This window comes from Kryptolebias marmoratus, linkage group LG14 (assembly GCF_001649575.2).
Source record: "Kryptolebias marmoratus isolate JLee-2015 linkage group LG14, ASM164957v2, whole genome shotgun sequence".
Lineage (NCBI taxonomy): Eukaryota > Metazoa > Chordata > Actinopteri > Cyprinodontiformes > Rivulidae > Kryptolebias > Kryptolebias marmoratus.
Window position 1 is genome coordinate 16,524,614 of NC_051443.1, and position 21,643 is coordinate 16,546,256.

Here is a 21,643-nt window from a genome sequence, read left to right on the forward strand (position 1 = left end):
AGGGGGGGGGAGCAGGGGGGAAGGGAGGTGGGGGGGTTAAATCGGTTAGGAGTCTGCCAAGACAGGCAGAGGTCCAGGTAATTAAAAATAATTTAAAAAAAAAAGCCTCGGGATGCAGAAGAATGGGCGTAAATCAGAAAAAAAGGAAGTGCACAGTGCATCCAATAAATGACCAAACTGGATGTTGGTGGTGTTAAATCCGGATCACAACGTGAGTGTTCCAATCCAGGTCAGGTGATCTCCAAATCTGATCTCTGATGTATCAATTTCAAACCAATCCACACACAGGAAGCTCTCTCCGCGCGCACTTCCTGTTATGAATAATAATAACAATAATATTATTATTATCAAATCACCATAATCCACGAGAAAAATTAAATAAAATAAAAAAATCCTCCGCACACAAACACAAGAAGAAAGATGTTCAAGTTGAAGATATTGCACGCAGGATGTGTGATTCCGTGCGCTCCGCCAGGCTGATGCGCCACTTGTGATAGTTGTTCGAGAATCGCACGCGCTATTTATAGCCGCCTTTTCTTTTTTGCCACAGCCTCACAATGTGAGGCAGTCTGGCTCTCTCACACACACACACTCACACGCGCACGCGCGCCCGCACGCACACAAACAGGAAGATCAGATCCCTCTGTTGCTCCTGAATCAAACGCGCCGCAGACGATCCGCTCCAAAATAAAAGGGGGGGGGAAGAGGGGGGGGAGAAAGAAACAACACGACCCCCCCACCTCCACCATCACCACCGCTGATCCCGATCCCGCTGCTGCTCCTCTACTCCCCCCTTCCTCCTCCTTATGTTTGGATACAAAAAAAGTCCCAGCAATAACCCCCTCCTCTCCAAATCATGAGTCAAACCCGAGAGAGAGAGAGAGAGAGAGAGAGAAAAGCCACTCTAACACTCCACCAGGCAGGAAAACGACAAGCTGTAGACGGAGGTTTGAAAAAATCCTTCCTTCCTTTCAGTTTTCTGTCATTACGAAACGTCCTCTCTCACGGCCACAGAAGCCTCTGTCTTTGCAGGGAAAGAGAGAGAGAGAGAAAAAAAAGAAAAATCAGACAGGTTTGTTTTTTCTCCGCTCCCCTCTCTCTTCCTCGCTTTCCTCAAGCAAAAGTGCTCGCCTGGCGCCGTCGGTGCCATAAAGAACACGTTGCATTCTGCAGCTCGGTGCCTCTCGCGAATGCGTCCCGCTGCCGATCGAGAAATTGTTGTTGATTTAAATCCTCGAGCATGTGCGCGATTTCCTCAACCGCAGCGACTCCTTCCTCATTGTTTATCTGTCAGAGCGCGTTATTACACAGCCAGATGGGCGTGCGCGCAGCCTGAATGTGCCACCCTCTCTCTCGCTCTCTCTCTCCCTCCCTCAGTGGGGGAGTGTATGTGTCTGTGTGTGTGTGTGTGTGTGTGTGTGTGTTTTACGCGAAGCTCTGAAGGTTTTTTTTTTTTTTTTTTTAAGTCCAGCCCACCACGCATTGTCATGTAATGTAATGGCGGTCGGAAGCGCTTCTATTTGACCAAGTTTGCGCTCACATGACCCGAGTGTTGACTCACAATTGATGGTGTTTGTAGAAAGATTATTATTATTTAATATTATTATTATTATTTTTCACATCACGTCATAGTGTCACGCTGTGATGCACTTGGTTACATAATGTAGCTGTTCTCACAACAGAGGGTGTGACAGACAGAATAGAGGTCAGCATGATTTACTTATCTGCTCTTTCTGGGTTCATACAGGAACTACAACCCCCAACTCTGAAAAAAGTTGTGGGGGAAAAATGCAAATAAAAGCAGAATGCAACGATCTGCAAAGCTCACAACAGAACATAATAAACATGTCAAATGTTTAAAATTGTGCCATTTGGGGGAGGGGGACTAGTTATTTTGAATTTCATAGCAGCAAGACATTTAAAAAAAAAGTTTCCACTGTGAATCATCCCCACTTCTTTCAGGAACAGCCCTTAAACAGCCAGGAACTGCAGAAACCAGCTGCTGCAGGTTTTGGATGAGAACGTTGTCCCATTTTCAACGTGACTTGCTGTTCAGCAACAATCCTGGGTGTTCTTTGTTGGAATGTTTTGTTTTATGATGCTCCAAATGTTTCCAGTTATTCTGGACTGCAGGCAGATCCAGGCTCTTCTGCCATGAAGCCATGCTGCTGTTATGAAGTTTAGTATTGTCTTGCTGAAATATGCAAGGCCATCCCTGAAAACAGACATTGTCATCATATGTTGTTCTAAAATCTCTGCATTGATGGTGCCTTTCCAGATGTGTACGCTGCCCATGCCAGAGGCACCAATGCACCCCCATACCATCAGAGAGGCTGGCTTTTAAACTGTGTGCTGATAACAGGCTCTTCTTTAGTACAGAGAATGTGGTATCCATCGTTTCCAAAAAGAACTCTGAATTATGATTCGTCTGACCACAGAACAGTTTTCCACTTTGCCCCAGTCCAGAGAAGATGGGAGCGTTTCTGGATGGCTTCTTCTCTGCGTGGTAGAGCTTTAACCTGCATTTGTGGACGGCACAGTGAGCTGTGTTTCCAGACAATGATCTGTGGAAGTGTTCCTGAGCCCATGCAGTGCTGTTCATAACAGAATCAGACCTGTGTTTAATGCAGCGCCGCCCGAGGGCCCGAAGATCACGGGCATCCAATATTGACTTTTCCATCTTGTCCTTTTAGCTCACAGATGTCTTCAGATTTGTGTAATCCTTTGATGATATCAACTGTGGATGATGAGGTATTCAATGTGTTTTCAATTTCCCATTGAGGAACATTATTCTGAAATAGTTCCACTATTTTTTTTAGATGTGGTTATCTGCAGACTGGTGAATATGGCCAGTATGTATTTTTCATTCAACAAAATGTAACAATAACTGCTTGGCTTGTGTTGTGGGCAGAGGTGCCCACAACAAAGGTGTTGAATGAATGAATGGATTAAAACCCATTGTAAAGCACTCTGTAGAGTTCATATGCAATCTAATCTAGAAAACAAAATGATTCAGTTGTCCCGAATTAGAACTAGAGGTAAACCAGTATGATGTTTTTTTTTTATTTTTATGAAAGCAGATTCTATGGATTTTTAGAAATCACCTGATATCGGCTAATATGCAAGTTTTCTTTGGCCTATGTGTATTTTTCATTCAACAAATTGTAACAGTAATTGCTCTGGTTCAATAAACATATTTAACGAACCTTAGAAGAACTTGTACACTTAAAAATAATATACAGAAAAGCTTTCTTGATTAAAATAAGCTAAACAGTGGGCTACAGTGGACTGGTTGTAGCAACAAATGCTGCATCTTCATTTTTCCTACATGGGAATTGACTAACAAGGGAGGTTGATTACCGATTTTTTTTTAAAAGTGGCCAATATCAGAGGATTGTATTGGTCAACCAGTTAATCAGTAACTGGGGAACATATATTGTTTTTTAAGGGTTTCGAGTGTCCATCACTTCCAGTCAGAGTGAGCTGAGGTCTTACAGACTTTACTAATGCAGCAGAACTGAGAATTTCACATTTAACATGTGAAATATTAATGTATTCAGAAGACAGAGATTTTGTTTCTGTTTTATAGGTTGTTTCAGCATCATTGGATACTGATTTTACACATTTTAAGACAAGTTACCTCTATTAAGTCTCTGTTGTCCTACCTGCAGATTAACAACAGACATACCACCTTTATTGACGTGAGTACGGTTTTTACATTACAGATCAATCGCTTCCTGCCTGACATATGTGTAGATGGCACAAATGTTACATAGTCTGGGACTTTCGTCAGGGACTCCTCTTATTTCGGCAAAAAGCAGGGGAAGAGGAGTGGGGGTGGGGAGGGTGGAGTGAAAGATATGAATCAGACGGATGAGCGAGGGCTTAGTCTGGCGTTTATTGATCCCTTTACTCCAGGAATGATCCAGATCTCATTTGGACACTTTTGTCTCCTTTTGTTCAATACACATCCTCACAGGCTTTGAAAAGACTCGTGCACAGTTTGACACACTTGGTGTGGAGCTGATGGGATGAGATGCTATCGGTATGAATAAATCTATTTCAATATGCGACGTGTTTCCCCTCATCAGACCCCCACTGGCTTGATCTGAGTGTGAGGAGAAAAGATGCATTACGGGACTGATTAAAGATAGCGTTTTTGTTCTGATTATTTGTTTAGACTTGTTGGGTTTGAGTGTGAGGGCGCTTGTGTGTGTGTGTGTGTGTGTGTGTGTGTGTGTGTGTGTGTGTGTGTGTGTGTGTGTGTGTGTGTTTAGAATATGTGGGCTTTAATTTAGCCTCCCATTTGAACTGGTAGGGTGTCAGGGAACATGCACAGTACCCCACATTGTTATTGTCCAAAAGGTCAGAGATAATGTGTTTGCCAGTGTCTGTGTGTGTATACGTGCATGTCTGGGTTAGCAAAATATATTGCGAATGGGTTAAAGGACTTCAATGAAACTCTCGGAAAGTAATCCTTGGATGTACGTCTACAACCGATAAACATTTGTGGTCAATCTGATTCAAGATGGCTGCTATATCTACCAACTTTCAGTCAACTCAGTCAATTTTACAGACACTGAGCTCAAACTCGGTGTGATGGTAGCTGATACTCATCCTATCACATACATTGCACAAGATTCTCTTAAAACTCTGTTAAGAACTGTTGTTGTCAACCCTCTTTGTCTGTTAGCAAAATAACTCATGAATCACTTGAGGTCATTTAATAAAACACCCAGAAAGTAATTATTAGATGTACATCTACAGCTGAATATGTTTGAGAGGGCTGTCACAGCGTACTGACATTAGAAAAACACAAAAATGGCTGTAACTAGTCACTTTTACAAATGTTGAGCTGAAATTTATGGTAGCAGCTGAGAGCCATTTCCCCACAAATAATATGAGCTTGAACAGACAGCATGGGATTTCACAAGATCGTGCACTATGTTGTATTTAAGATTCGACTATAATGGATACAAAACCATCATTTCTCAGCATAAGATAATTTTAGTCTAAAACTTGATCATGACAAGTGGTGGATGATGTGCATTTCTTAAAAAACACAAAACCTTTTATCTTACCTAATCTCGTGTTTAGTTGTATCAGAGAATAAGAACTAAAACTTACAGATTTGTAGTTTTTTTCAATAAACGAGTTAGAGAATTTGTGAATATTTTAATTTTTCTTTTAGAAAAAATAAAGTGGAAAGCCAGTGCTGCCGAGTCGTAAACAATACACGATTCTGTTGAGGACAAAAAAGAAAGAGCACCTTTAACAAACGCTCAGTGAGCAGTTTGTTTCTACTTTCACAAATACAACGTAAACTCCATTTACTTGTGTGAAGGTGTATTAGTGCGTGGAATGTGTGTAACTTGTTTATATACCTGTAAAAGGCACCATCAATGCTGAATGATATTTATGAGTTTTTTCGAGCAACTTTTTGCTCCCGTCCAGAAGACTTAAAAGCAGAAGGCATTGCTTATTTCTCCAGGACAAAACCAAACCATTTTCAGCCCACCTTTTAAGAGCATAAGGCTCCGAGATAAAAGAGTGGAGGCGAATACCTGACCTGAATATAGTTCCACGTACAGAAAGGCCTAGACTTTCTCGAATGAATGTAAATCACCAGCCATATTTCATCCTAGTGTTTTAGACTGACTTCATCTTATGATAAGAAATGACTGAGTTATAGCCATTTTGGTCAAATGACTCTCAGCTACCACCGCGCCAGAGTTTAGCTCGATATTTGTAATATTCGCTGAGTTATAGCCATTTTCATGCAGACTAAGGTCAATTAGCAGCCATCTTGAGTTGGGCTGACTCCTAAAGTTAATCGGTTGTAGATGTATGTTAATTTTTTACTTCTTGAAAGCTTGATTAAAATCTGTTCAGTGATTCATGAGATACTTTGCTTACGGTACGGACAAATGAACACAGACACGAGCAAAAACATTATCGCTTTTCTTTCGTCATTGGCGGCGGTATACAACTAATACATTCTGATAACGTGTTAGGCTTTATGACATTTTAGACATTAAAATAAACCCTGAACTGTTTAGCAGCTGAAGTCCTACATAAATCAAATGAATAAACATATTTATCATATAAAACAACACAAGTTCCTTTCCTTAGTTCCGCAAAACATACACAGCGTTAGTTTTGTAATTTGAGCTGAAGTTTTATTTAAAAAAAAAAAAAAGATTAAACTCACACATTAATATTTTCTGTACTCATTGAGCTGATTTCATTTGACTGAGAAAATTTGTTTTCAGGGACTCAGAAACGGGGAAAAACGTTGCTGTGTTGTTGCATAAATGCAGCTGAGGCTAATAAGTTCTCATCATTATTAATTCAAGACGAGCGCGTTGCAAAGGGACGGCTGGCATCAAAGGGTGCTCACACCGAGAGCAGAATGTGTTTCTTTTAAGCCTGCGTGGCCTCGCAGTATCTTCATTAGTGATTGATGGATTACTGCGCGCCGACTTAATACACACCTAGCAGCAAATTCTCTCCGTGAAATCATATGGGAGTCTCGTCTCTCTTCGTGGGTCCAATACCGCTCTGGCATTTCCTGGAGCGCGGAGAGTGTGGCTGAGAAGAATAGATGGTGTGCATTATAATGAACATGGGCTGACACCGCCTCATCCATCATTCCGCCCCGGAAAATTATAGCAGTGCCAGAGAGAGAGAGAGAGAGAGAGAGAGAGAGAGAGAGAGAGAGAGAGAGAGAGAGAGGTGGGGGTAAAGAAAAAATGAGAGACTTTAAATCACAGAATGTCTGCAGGTCTGACTCCTCCCAGACTGTCATCAGCTCATTGTTGTTATTGTTTCTAACTGCTCCGTCCACTTCTGCTTTTACTCTCAGAAACTGTTTGTCTCCATGTCAGATTACCCAACACACTCTGTAAATTCTTTGCATCCTTGATGTTTCCATCTGCTTCCACTCCTACGCTGGTTGTTTCTCTGCCCACCTTCAGTCATGGCCGCATTCCTGTTTGCACCATTACAGCTAACGATTGTTTCCATTATGGATTAGCATTCGTTAATTTATTAACTTAGTCGGCTTATAACACTGACAGGCAGTTCAAAAGAATGCTTGATTTGCCCTTCCATCATCAAATATTTAGTGATGGATCGAACTCTGTCAAATGTGACAAAAAAATAAATAAAAATTCTAACAGTTCCGAAATCTGAGTGTTGCGAACTAAATTAATATTAGTTACAAAATTAGAGTTTGTGTTTGCCTTCATTTGAATCCCACAGCCAAACTTTGCTGCTATTTAGTCACAAAGGCTCTTCATCACTTTTCAATTTGATCGCAGTCAGTCACAATTTAGTCACAATTTATAATTTTGTCAAAGTTGTCTTGCCTTCTTTTGCACTTTCTGAGTCACAGAAATAAAAGAAGAAGGATTTGAGATGGGTTTCAGACAACCATGATGAAATAACTGAACTGTTGAGCAATTTTTTGAACATGTTTAAAATTCCAGCACATATATACACCCACATAACATGAACATACTTTTTTACTTATTAATGCATGTATATATATATATATATATATATATATATATATATATATATATATATATATATATATATATATATACATACATACATATATATACAGTCAGTCTTTCTGTCTTTCTGTTACACATACACTTACCCCTCACCCCCAGACACACACCTTCACGCACCGATTTACAAAAAGTAAAATAAATAAATAAAATTCCAGCAACATAAAAATGAGAACAAGCAACTCATGCAAAAAAAAACTGAGAACCTTTGAAGATGATTCCAGACATTTTGAAAACTCCCTTGTGAAAACGTAATTTCCTGCTAAAAGTATGTTTGTAGCCTTTGTGAACTATTTTTAAATATTTAGAATTTTCAAACTAGCTCCCAAACTAACAAGCACTTTAGCATAAAGTGAAATATCTAGACTGTCACAGAACATAGATTTCTGTGCAAACAGCTTTATTTTTGGACCCACAGGGATTCCCCTCACACCCTCTAGTGGCCATGACATAAAATAGGATAACAACAACCATTTTTAAAAAGTTCAAATTGGCTTCAGTTTTCAGACCTGAGGGCCATATCTAATTTTTGATTTTAAGTGAAACTCCTGATTCTCTTGAAACTTGATGCAGTCATAATCTCCAGAATGGATCTTTGATATGAAATGAGCTGAAAAACCTTTAACTCAAATTTCTCAGCACAAAGTTGTCCATGTCTGCTTCTGTAACCACTGTTTGTGTACCCATGTCTTTTTGTTTGACTGTGTGTTTATTAGGTTCTGCAGCCTATTGATCTTAAAATGAGCAAAAGACATCCTTGTAAACAATAATTAAAGTGATGAGATGTTAGATGAAAGGGACATAAGATCTGGAAACATGTGATACACTGTCTGATTTTAGGAATATGTCAAACTCATAAATAGCCTCTGATACTGCTGACAAAAACGTTTATCACATAAACAATGATTAGTAAAGTGAGCGTAATCGTGTAAACAAAATCTAGTTTTCATTTTACAAAGGGTAGATTAGTTGCATGACGCAGATGGCCGTAAGGTAAGACCTTTAATCCCAAACAGCTCCAGTAAACCTGTCCTGTGGTTGCTACAAAAACCTTGGTTGTAATGCATATTTCAGCCAGGAGAATACAGGCCGAGCAGTGTGCAGCGGCTTTGAGTTGAAAGATTACCACAGATAGTGTGCTTTAAGTGACCAACCAGCGTTTCCACTTGGCTGCTCCCTCTGATGCCACCTGAACAGAATTCAGCAGGAGCCTTCAAGGTCCTCATACATAATGTATCGCAGAAGGTCTGCTCGGTTTTCATGTCCTCCTAATTCATTTCACAAAGAGGGAGAGCTCTGCTAGCACACACGGCTCACGGTTTGGATTGCACTCTACATTGCCAAATCAGGAATTGCCACTTCCTAACAAACAGTTTCTCGTTTTCTTTTTTTTTTTTTTAAACCAGCGCTATTATCAGGTTTCTTTTTGTTAGGCTTCTGTCTTTAAAGGTGTTTAGAATTATCCATACACAGTATTTAATGTATTTTTTAAGGTTTGACCAAAATGGTTACAATTCCTAAAAGTCTGAAAGAAGGCGGGCGATATGCATTACACCAAGGAATGTTAGCCCCTGTAACTTGACCTTAATTTATAAGTAAGCATATTTTCATGTAAAATAAATTGAGCCCAAATGGTATCTTTAAGAGGGAGTTTAGCCTTTATTCTCCAGTCTTACTGTTGGAGAATAAATCACAAATTATATAATACCAATAAATAATTAGTTAATTTCACCCTCTTTAAAAGTAAAGGCTGGGATCAGATCAGCGTAACGTCTTATCCAGCTCTTTGGCTTTGCATTTCTGAGACACTTAGTAATATTTATTAGTGTGATGCTCAGTGACACCGCTCACAGCCTTGGCCCTTCTTATTCCATTTTTTTTTTTTTTTTTTTTAAACGCCGCCTTTGCTCATTTCTTTTGTGGACTGATTTGATGTGCCACAATCGTCTTTTGTTTCTCTTTTTGCTCAGAGCAGAGAAATCATTCATGAAAATCAATCCAAACATGGCCCCCCCTCTGCGTTTCAAAACGTAGCCTTCCGCTGACCTCAATAAATTCACCGGTGAACGTTAAACATTTCAGTTAGTGCCCTTAAAGTGGCCTTTCCACAAACATGGTCCTTCACTATAAATGGGAGGGGGTACTTAAAGCTTTCTGTGTGTCTGTGTAGAAGCAGAGAGGTTTACTATCCACTAATGTAGCTTAATAGAATTGTGGCCCATTGCCCATAACTAATGATTGTGTGTGTTCGTTTCATTTTATGGTATTTTATGGAGAGCTATCCTCTTCTGTTTATGCTTTTATCTGAAAGTCAAATACAAGAAAAACATCAAGAGACGCTGCATTTTCTGCTAAAATATTAGGTGAATGCTGAGAGCTGAACGACTGCTGAAATTTGCCGAAGAAGCTATAACTTAGTTGTTCAAGTTAGAAGAAGCCGAACACTAGCTAAAATATTAAAACGAAACAAAACACAGAGCCAAAAGCTAAAAGAAGAAAAACACTATTTAAAAGCCAAGAGTAGCAAAACACTTAAGCAGCGTTTGCAAGCCTAAATCTAAAATAAATAATTAAAAGTAACTAAATATCAGCTAAAAGCCAAAATTAGCAAAACACTAGCTGTATGTAAAATGTAGCAACATGCTTGCTAAAAGCTAAAAGTAGCAAAATGCTAACTAAGATTCAAAAGTACATTTACTAGCTAAGAATTGCAAACACCAGCTAAAGCTCAAAAGTAGTATAACATTAGCTAAAAGTTCAAAGTAGCAAAAGGATATTTTAAGCTAAAAGTAGCAAAAAGCCAAAAGTTGCAAAACACCAGCTAAAAGGAGCAAAATGCTGTGTGAAAGCTAAAAGTTGCAAAAAGGCTATCTAAAAGTAAAAAGCAGCAGAAGAAAAACCTAAAAGTAGTATATAAAGACAAAGCTGGAGCGAGTACACTGAAGCAGAATATAAAGAAAACAAAGTTTTTGAAAGAACCGAAGAGATCTAAATGTATTCCTATGAGGACAATGTGTTTCCGTAAAGTTCAATAATTGGAAAAGTGTAAAAGTAACAAAAAGCAAAAGTCATAGCATGCATGAGCTCAATTTTTCAATATAATTAAAATGGTTGAAATAGCATAAAGTACGTAGAAGTAGTTATATTGCAAAAATAAATTAAAATGTACAGAAAAATAAAGACAGGAAAACAACAATGTTAAATGCTCAACCAGCATTTACACAAATATTGGATTTCTGTATCCAACCAAAAGCCGAAAGTCAGCACGTTTGTTGTCGCAGGAACTTTTAGAAGAGCTAATAATATAACTCTGTTTGTTCCCTTTCTACTAACATCTACTTGATGGATTAGCACCAGATTTTATGCAGACATCACAGAGTTCACATTTGTCTTCCTGAATGAAATATTTAAGCAAGTCTTACTAAGAAATCTCAGCACAGACAGGCTTGTAAGTGGATTTAAGAGTGCATGCCGTACAACAGCATCCCTAAACATATCGACGTGCACTCAGATTGGGATGCAGAGTTATTAAATGCCTCCTGCGAAGAGGCACAGAAAGACAAAACAGCTGCAACAGATGCCCTTTATGGTTGTTCTGTGGATATTTTGCATCTCCTAGTTGTTGTTCTTTACACATCCTGTAGCAGTTTTTCAGCATTTAGTTGTCCTCCAGTGCCCCTCTGCAGTTGTTTGGTCTGGATTGCGGTTCTGCATCTGTTTAATGCATAGTTTTTCTTCTTCTAGTCTTGAATTTGTTTTTTAGTTTTGTTTTTTTATGCTTGCTTTTTTATTGTTTGGTATCTTGTTGTTTATTGATATAAATTTTTAATAAACTTATTTTATTTTCTTTGGAGTTTTTTGGCCATAGCGCATCTCTTTGTGGGTCTTTTTTCTGTTTTTGCCGACTTTTCCAGTCTTTTGTTTTTATTTCCTTCTGTTGTCATTTGTTGTCTGGGGTCTCTTTATCACACTTTTCCCTTCTCTTTGTGAACAAAAGGGCCCGTTATCCACTCTTTAACATCTTCTGCACTGGCCAGGAGGATCATCTTTTACTGTATACGTATTTCAGGCTTTTAGGTTTGAAAAACCAATGAATACGAGATTAAATTAAATTAACTTACCTCTTTTGTTTTTCTCAAAGAAATACAGGCAAGAAAAACACTGAATAAAACAAGCATTTCGGGTAAAAGTCAGGATCTTCTAAATTGTATGCCTACAGTATAGACCTTACCACTAAAGCAACGGGACAAGAGATATTAAATGACTTGTTTTGTGCTGGCTACATGGTTTAATAGAATGAAATAATGCACATAAGCTCTGACAGCAAGTCCCAATAGTTTGAATATAACCTTGTAAGAAAAACCACATTTCACATACAGACAGCTGAGTACACACATTCTGAGGAGCTTCTTTAACGTTTCCAATGCATTTCTTTCTACTTGCTTTATTTAATACATCTCTCTGTTTCACATTACTTTATATTACCTTTTGCTCGTGCCTGTGAGTGTGTGTGTGTGCACGTGTTCATGTGTCTGTCTATGGCCAACATATCTCCTGAACCACTGGATGCACTTTAATGAAACTTGCAGAAAGCAATCCCTAGGTGTACATCTGCAACTAGTTAACGTTTGGAGCCAGTTCAGTTTGAGATGGCCGCCACAGTTAATTGACATTAGCCATCACAAAAAAAATGTGCTGTAATTCAGCTTTAACTATGCACGCATAACCTTATTTTCAAGGTTTAACCGAAACAGCTCCATCGTTTCTCATTAGATCTTAGTTTAAAACTCCGGCAATGTGTATTCCTTCAAGGAACATTAGGCCTTTAATTTATTTATGAAATACAAAATCCCAAAATATACGGTGCAATCCTTCAAGCTGTATATAAAATCTGAGAGGAGTGACAGATATTTATGTTTGCCTGTTCCAAATGAAGGTTTTTTTTTTTCTTTCTGCATCTATGTATGGATATTGTGGGGGTGTGTAAGTTCAATTCAAAGCCTGAGAGTTCTTGGGGAGGGGGGGAAAGAAAGCAGAAAGACAAGTGAGACGGAGAAAGGGAGGTCTTTTGACCACTTGTGGCCTTCACAACACAGGCACAAATCATAGAGGGACGTGGCAATTGGAGTGACAGATGAACAATGCTCCCATTTTCCAGCCCCCCGTGAACAGGCCCATCCATCACGGCGGGGGAGATTAATTCAATTCATCAGCTTTTTGTCTCCTTGGGCCCCCCTAATGCCACCTGATATTGCTCAAAGAGGACTTCTAAATGTTTTGTGAATTTGATCTGTGCTCGCTTGCCTGACACTGAATTAAAACATTACTCTCTTCTCTTAGCGCTACGCTGCTTTTTGCCAGCAGCCTGACAGCCACTTCTGCCATAATTCTGATCAAGATGAATTCGTGTGCAATCAAAAACACTTGGCAAAAGGCTCCCAACTAGATCCTGAAGTACAGCTTTTAGAAGACTGGTTTGATAGCAGGACGCAAACTCGAATGATTTATGGGAAAATATTTCAGGAAAAAATGTTTTGATCAAAGATTTAAAATATTAAACAAAGATTTAGCAGCCTTTGTTGTGTTTGAGTGATTTAAACACGGTGGGGTTATATTTATCTGGTTTAGGCAGTTTTATATCTGCTGGGCAAGGAGTAGCCTAAAGAGCGACACAAACAGTTTCATGGCAGTTTGCCAAAGATCCACTACTTGATTAAATGAAATTTACATCATTTTGAAGGTTTAAGTGTCAGCACAAACATTTAAACAATAAAACCAGACAGGCATGGGCCATTAAATTGGACATGCTGGTTGGAATTAGAATTTTGTAGCATGCCTTGAAAGTTGCTTTATGAAACAATATTTTGATTAGAGTTTGCAGACATGGCAGTAATGCCATCTAGTGGCCAGTAGACGCAACTGCAAGATGAAATTGAATCAGGATCTTACTAAAAAAAGCTTAAAAATGTAGTTTGAGGTAAAGTGAATCGGATTTTGCCCTGTGCCACATTTAGTTTGACAGTTTAGTGCAAACAGTTTGAGTCAACCATATCCTTGGTTAGACTGGAGGGTTCTTCAAGTCTGTACTCCATATTCTTGCACATTTTCCACTCACATTGGAAGTTTGTAGGACTTTAACAGAACTTTGAGGTTTTCCATTGTAATTCTGTAGTACCCAGGTTCAAGACAGGCCTCCCCCAGGACCAGATGACCACAACACAAATTGTACAGGTTGAAGTTTAATTAAAATTTAAACAGATTGCATTTACTTTTCTACATTTGCAGGATATATTTTAATAAATAAGTGTCAACTTTAAAGATCCACAGTACAGATGCGTTTGTGCAGACAACCTTCAGAGGGAAGTGCGACACTATATTCACGCGTAGGTCCTCTGAGGCTGGTAGTGAATCCTGCCTCCTCTCCAGACACACATGTAGTAAGCTGTGCCAAGAGATCCAACTAGAGACATAAGTAGGACGACAGTCACCAGGACAATTTTCCACACTTGGGAGTCATGCACTTCATTGGGATCTAGAAAAAAAAAAAAATAATAATATTATATATATATATATATATATATATATATATATATATATATATATATATATATATATATATATATATATATATATATATATATAAAAGGAAGCCAATTTAAAGCCATCATAGACTGCCACGTTGCAAGCTTGGAAGCAGACCGGTGTAAACATCACCAATAACCCACCTTCACCCAGAAGAAGATCTGACTCCGGAGTGGTCTGCAGGTTCTGGATCTCTACAATCAGCGGCCCTGTAGTTTCTGTCGAGTTCTCAGGCAACATGTTCTCCTGCAGCAACGGAGAGTCGTCATCGTCATCAACATCATCCTCATCTGTGTCCTCATACTGACGATTTTCAATGTCTGTCCTCCACCGGTCATTGACGTAGGTAGGAAAGTCTACGAAAAGCGAGAGGAATTAGGGTAAATAAGCAACAAAATAAAACAAAAAAATCTTAGTAAAACAGCCAAACAGGAAACTAATTTGTGTATTTGTTTATGGTTGGTTTTTACCTGAGAGAACATGTGGTATGGCCAAAGAAGCCAACAGCACTAAATGAAGCACAAACATGACTGCAACTTGCAGCTTGCTGCTTTCCCTCTGCTTTTTATTGGGATCCTCATCAGCAGAATTGGTATCAGCTGCGTTCTGACTCAATCAGGACATCTGGGCTCTTGGCTCACCTGGTCTCCTGTCCTTCTGAGAACCTCTGTTTCATTGGTTCAGCTGATTCTACCTCCGTTCTTCAGGAAGAACCAGGTTCCGTGTTGCCAGTCGAAACCACAGTGTGGACAGGCGTTCTTGTCGGAAGGCAGCGATTATTGGTGGGGTTTTAATCATCTTGTTGTAACTTTTTACAGTGACACTAAAGATATATCTATCTAGAAATAAAGCAAGACAGTCCTCTTTGATGTTATTTATGAAACAGACAAGGATTCAAGACACTTCAGACTTCACATTTTATTTTATTTCACAACAGCTTTTAAAGTAAAAACAATACAAACATACCAGGATTGTATAACTCCAGGCTACTCAATGGAGTCTTAACATTTAGGTTGAATTTTTTAATCATGTGACTTACAGTAAGGTCTGACAGTTTATTCCCAGTTAAAGCTGTGACTCAGTGTCATGCACAAGTTAAAAAAGTAAACCGTTCCTCTTTTTTAATATATTATATATATATATATATACCATATGACTGCTGAAAGTCCAGTAAAATCTAAAAAGAAAAAGAAAAAAAAAAAAAAAAAGAAAGCACCATATTTGTTCCCAAGGCAGACGTGTGTACATCATAGCAGGAAAAAGTACTGGTGTAACTAATCATTTCTAGACAGAAGCTCAAGCTTTTCCTGCTAGGATTATACAAACGTCCTTCCAAATAAAAACTTCTGGCACCCTAAGGGATGCAAAATACACCAGAAAAAGACGCTCAAGGGAGCGAGAAAAAAAAACATAAAATACTATTTGAACTCTTGAAACAAGTGCTAATAAGCAACTAAAGTGGTAAATCCCAAGTTTTACAGGCCTTTAACAAGCTAATTGTTTTTTAAAGTTGAAGACTGTGACACAAATGTTTTAAATAAGTAAACTAGCAGAAAATGGCGACCTCCTCTAACGCATTCCCTGCTGTCTCTAAGTGACAAATCATCTGATACATCATAAACATTTTCAAAACGTGTAACAACACTTTATTTTTCAAAAAGGAACAACAATTCCTGCTCTTTAAAACTCACGTACATCTTTTTTTTTGCATAGCTCAGTATGACATCCAAATAAGTTGGCTCATCACAGATAATAGTTCAGATTTATAGACATACAGTATATAGAACTTTCAGAGAACATTGGACTTTACACGTTTTTGAGAAATACAACATTAATGTGCACAACCACTCAATTTGAAACTCTTGAGGATCAATAGACATATAGTTATGTAGCCTCTAAATCCATAGGATGTGGATTTTTTTAGAATATTCATTGTATTACAAACTAAATACACATATTGTGTAGAGTATATTGCATAATCTCAGTAATGTTAAGCCAAGTGATGCCAACATTTCCTTGACATGGTGGCGTAAAAGACAGTTTAAATCAGTCCTGCATTTCTCAGACTGCAGACAGTAACAGTATTGTACATTCTTCTGTACAGTGCATAGTAAAATAAGTTGAAACGCTGATGTAAAACAGGCCGTCAGTGAAAATCTCTGTGGTTAAATCTAAACGTAACAATGGAAAAGTGCATCAACTCTTTAACTAACTACTGCGACTTTCTTTAAATTTCTGCAAAACAGACGACTAGATTCTAAAGAAACGAAGACATTTAAAATCAAGTTCGTAACTTTGGTGGAGATGGCTGAGACTGGCTTTTTTGGCATTACAGTACCACTGCATTTAGTTTTTAAAAACACCTGGGCGTGCATTTATTTACACAGGAGCCACCTTAATGTCCGCATATAAAAAGTTGCTCTGCGAGCCAGAGTAACAGGTCACTACACTTCTACAAAGGAGGAGGTTTTCTCTGTGTCTGAAATCATAAGTGTCTCATGTTTCATGTTTGTTTGTTTAGATCCAACCCAGATCCACCCTGAGGTTTAAAATCCTGCACCCTTTGGCTGGACGGATCCTTTCATGGACCACATGATCACCTTACAACTTAACCTTTTATATAAATATTAAATCTCTGTACTAAAACTAGTTTATTCTCGATATCATTAACTCTGAGTGAAAGTGTGCTCCATAAATGCCTCATTTACACGTCGGCACTGACAGTGAGTCCAGGCAGAGACAGCCTGGACTTATTTGTGTTTCTCTCCTCCTTCATAGAGCTTCCGGAGGCTCGAGTCCAGCAGGAAATCCACTGACCTGTGGGGTACAGGCAGTGGAAAGGTCAAACGAATAAAACTGAATTTTCAAACCAATTTTATCAAACAATAGTCATCATGGAACCACTTACGCTTCAGATGGTACTTTTAAATAATGCTATAAAATCAATTACAGACTGCAGATGTCTTAAATTGGGCAAAAGTTTGAATTGTTCTTCATATTTTTTTAAATTTAAGTGGTACATCCCTGCAAATAAAGTGTACATTTCTAATACTTTATCAAGAAGCTTATACAGATGTTAATATCTTCAAATCATGACTTTAAGACACAGTTTATAACATAACTTTATCTTAAATGTGTTTTCCAAACATATTTTCAGAGCTCAGTATAATTCGTGTTGATCCCCTCCCACTTTTTTCCCAGTGCTGTAATTTTTAATTACATGCCACTACTGGAACCTGAAATTGAAATCTTACAGACAGAAGCAAGAGACGGACACACGTTGTGCCAACCTGTCTATCGGAGTGATGATGAAGGGGATCGCAGAGAGGCCGATGGCCGTCGTGGTCCACTTGCGAACGGGCAGAGGCCACCTGGTGGTCCTGCCCAGCAGGTAGAGGGACGCGGCGCACACGCGGTTGATGGTGAAGCCCGGGATGATCACCGAGGCCAGGGCCTGCCACACAAACGTGTCCACCACCGCGACTGCTACCCGAGTTGTCCTGCCCGGGTTGTCCCCATGGGCCTGGAGGAACAAACCGAAGATTTTTTTTTTTTTTTTTTTTTTTAAACACAAGAGCCACTATGACCATATCTACCTTAAATAAGAATGGAAATTTGATTTACATGACTACTAAACACAAAACAAAAGGGAAATATCTCACCACAGCTGCTTTTTTCCCTTTGTCCACAGCATCAGCAGTAACGTACGCAGTGGATACAGCATAGGTGGCCCAGACCAAACTCACTGGAACCAGGGCGCGGAAAGACTCCCCGACTTCATTGGCATAGCCTGTGGGGTCACACACACACACACACACACACACACACACACACACACACACATAGATCTGGTTAGATCTATAACCTTCTTTGTCTCCACTAAATGTAATACAGTACTCTTTGTTCGGCAGCCTGCAATCAGATGCCAAGCCTCAGATCTATAAACCCTTAGTGCCATACTCTGCCTAAAACAACAGCTAAGATTTATGGAGCACTAAACTGCAAATAATTAAAAGCTATTTTTTTTCTCTGGAGCAGACCACAGGGCGACAAAATGTTTACTGGAGTAAAACTTACCTGTCTATTTTTTAGCATAACCTTCTGAGTTTTAGAGTTTATTGTTATTATTATTTTAAAAAGGAGCTTTTGTGTTTATTATTGTTTTTATGATCACGTTTATTTAATGTCCTGAAGGACAGTCTATTGATTATTTTAGTTTATTTAATGAGTTTTATGTGTTTTTTATTATTTTAACGTTCTTATTGGACTATCAATTTTCACTTTATTAAATTTAATGTTTGTTAGTTAGGATGACTCTGGACTTTCTGAATCTCCTTCTGGGGTCAAGGGATCGAGTAAATCCATCCATCCATGATGAATATAAAAAACACTGATGGGGAGGGGGGGCAAATTTTCACGTCTCAGTCTTTCTGGTAGGTATAAATTCTAGTCAGGGGGTTTCAAAATATGCAACAAAATGGAAGTAATCTGAACCCCTCTGAGATTAGATGTATTGTACTCTCAACGTTGCCTTAACCAAGACAAAACTATGACTGAAACTTAGAAAGAAAGCAGAGAAATAAGCCATAATAAAACTGGAATAATAAATGCTAATAATCCTGCAGATTTGTGTTTCTGACAGTGAAAGTAACCACCCAGGTCAGCTACTGAAATCAGAGCTGCAGATAATTGTTCTGGAGTTCGTGAGGTGATAAGAGCTCTATTATTTGTATAACGGTGTATGACAACAAAGAAAAGTAAGATAAGATTTTCCTCCAGCAAGGCATTTAGCTGCTGAGAAAATAAGACGTGCTGCTGTAAAACCCCACCGCCATCTGCTCCGTGCACCGCGAGGCATAAAGGTGTGCTAGAGAGGAACCGTGTGCAGAAAAGGCCGGGACAAAACAGAGAATCCAAGCACTGCAAAAGGCAGAGAAAGATTTGGGACGACAGAGGAAAAGTTCTGCAGATTTCCCAGAACAATAACTGATGACCAGACAAGTCGGTTCCCTGCAGCAGGACCCGGGAATCCCGAGGAGTCGTTTACCAACAGTGATATGGAGCTGGTGGAACGAGCAAAAACAAGACGAACAAGGGATCCTTTACAACAGATTTAGGTGTTAATGACACCGCCGCTTTTAAAACTAGTTCATAGGTTCTGTGCACGTCTCGTCAGTGCATGCACAGCTTTATAAAAGAACATTCAAGGACAGCTGTGCTAATGTGTTTCATGCAAGATCAAGATCTAGTTTGTCACGCGAAGAGCTCTTACATGCACTTATTGAAACACTCAAAATAGTTGAATATGTGAGGCTGGACTGGCTAATTGCATGCTAAAAAACCCAACATGTGATCTGTTCTCAAACATAAGTTTAATGGGGGGAGTATTTATGATCTAATAGAAGCATTCAAAGGTAAACAGGTAACAACTTTAGGTTTGGCTCATTTGATTTGCAACCTAACTACAATGAAATAGTTCTAATGACAAATGAAAATAAATGGAAACATCGATAATTAATTCTGATTTATTTTCTGCAAATCCAGGTATTAACAGAAACATGTGAGCAACAGAAATGAGTTGAAAGTGAATCCCACATTTCTGAGTGTGCACAAACCTAAACAAAGACGAACATGACCTTGTGAAGCTGGGAACAAATAATTATTGATGTCATGGACGACGATGACTGGTTTCATGTCAGGACATGGAGGCTGGAAGAGCCATTAACTGCTGCAGGATGAATGCCCTTCAGACCACCCAAACTGCTCTTTCATTTCAATTTTTATACTTCAGACTAAAGGAGATACACGGAAACCACACTGTCTCCGCAAAACAGTCACAGCGGAGTTTCAGATTGAGTGAAACGAACAGTTCCGGGATGTTTTATTGTCGTTATGAGTCATTGACTGAACTTGCCCAACTGCTCGCTTACTTAAACGGGACTAAAAGGACGAGCTAACAGTTTATTTTTGCTCATGAACGTGGTGAAATCAAGCCTCTAGCCAGTTCAGGACTCTATGTTATTATGTCCTCTGACAACACAATGTCCTTCAGTCGCAAACTTTTCTATTTATGGACGGTTTAAAAAAAGAAGTTAGCCAACAATGCTAACGCCCTCCTAGCTAACGCACAGCTCCGGTGTCACAACCGGATCTTCTGCTCGTGTTCTGTTACAGACAAAAACAGGGGATAAAAACACTTAGCAACCACAGGCAAACTAAACAACACATACCCAGAAAGCGGACCCATGTGTCGCGATAAATGTCGACCTCTTTGCCTGTTTTGTCTTCACCGTGATCCATACTTTACGCTACTTCATCCCCAGGTGATGTTCAAACGTGTGGAGGCAGCATGTCGGGATTCCGACGGAGAGCGGGGTCCGTGAAGGGGGCGTGTAGTGATGGGTCTGACGACACTGAAACCTCGGCGCATGTGCCGAGGAAAACAAGGCGAAGCCCCGTGTCGGTGCGCGTATCTCTTTAATGAAAACCACGTGACCAATACAATTCCTGTGTCGTTTGGTTGTGAACGCGCCAAATTGTATTTATAAACAGAAAATGTATCGACACGTTTGTGGGTTTTGTTGGATGGAGATAGTTTGTGTTGTTTGCTTTGCATTGGTTTTTGGCTTGTCATCGAAAACTATGGATCAACCAAGGAAGAGGAAGTTTTCTCCCGTGTGGGATCATTTTGATCTAATCATTATTATTCCGTTCTCGTTTCCACTATTGATCATTCTTCTGTTGGGTTATTCCAATTTCTTTCTGAAGAATACAAACTTGCAATGACATTTTTATGTACGCCGGCATCATCAGTGCCCTGTGAGAGGGTGTTCTCAAAAGCAGGAGAAATGGTTTGTAAGCGGCGCAATTGCCTTGGCCCAAAGATGTTAACGCAGCTGATAGTTCTAAATAAAAATGTGTGAATGAACCTTGTTCAGTCTGTTTCCAGTCTTTATTGAAGTTGCCTGCAATTACTTTTTAAATCCAGCAGATGTCGCCATTGAGTGACACAGCAACACAGTTTCAACACTGTCGACACAGTTTGGGAGATGTGCCATACACCCAATGAGGCTTCATCTGCCCATCCCTAGGGGCGTGCTCCTCACAGCAGCATCCGACTGGCTGCAAGCAGAAACAGGGCGGTGGGAGCGACTTTTTAATTAAAAAATAAATAAATATGATTTCTGTCTAAACGGGAAGGCAGGGAAGGGTTACTGTAACATAACAAAATGTGAGACACTCGGAAAGACAAAATAAGTATTTCAACAAACACCACATATACAGTCACATCATGATGCCGTTGGTGTTCGTTTTGATGCTGTTTTATTTTGTAAAGTATTTTGAGCTAGATTATAAAGTTTGAAGTAAGATGTACATCTTTAACAAGATGTAAAAAAAAAAAAAAGCTGCACCCTGATATGTTTAGGTTTTTCTTAGTGCACGGCTCTAACCCTCCTGTAGCAAGCGCGTATTTTGACTGACGT

At 39.2% G+C, this 21,643-nt stretch overlaps 1 protein-coding gene across 1 annotated transcript; it reads right to left on the minus strand.

Moving 5' to 3' along the window:
• Positions 1-15,778: 15,778 nt before the first annotated feature.
• mtfp1 (mitochondrial fission process 1) lies at positions 15,779-20,570 on the minus strand. Its single transcript, XM_017407534.3, has 4 exons — positions 20,390-20,570; positions 17,822-17,949; positions 17,450-17,682; positions 15,779-16,976 (listed from the first exon to the last, which is right to left on the minus strand). The coding sequence occupies exons 1-4, from the start codon at positions 20,457-20,459 to the stop codon at positions 16,910-16,912; spliced, it is 498 nt and encodes a 165-aa protein (XP_017263023.1). The 5' UTR covers positions 20,460-20,570; the 3' UTR covers positions 15,779-16,909.
• Between the last annotated feature and the right edge of the window lie 1,073 nt (positions 20,571-21,643).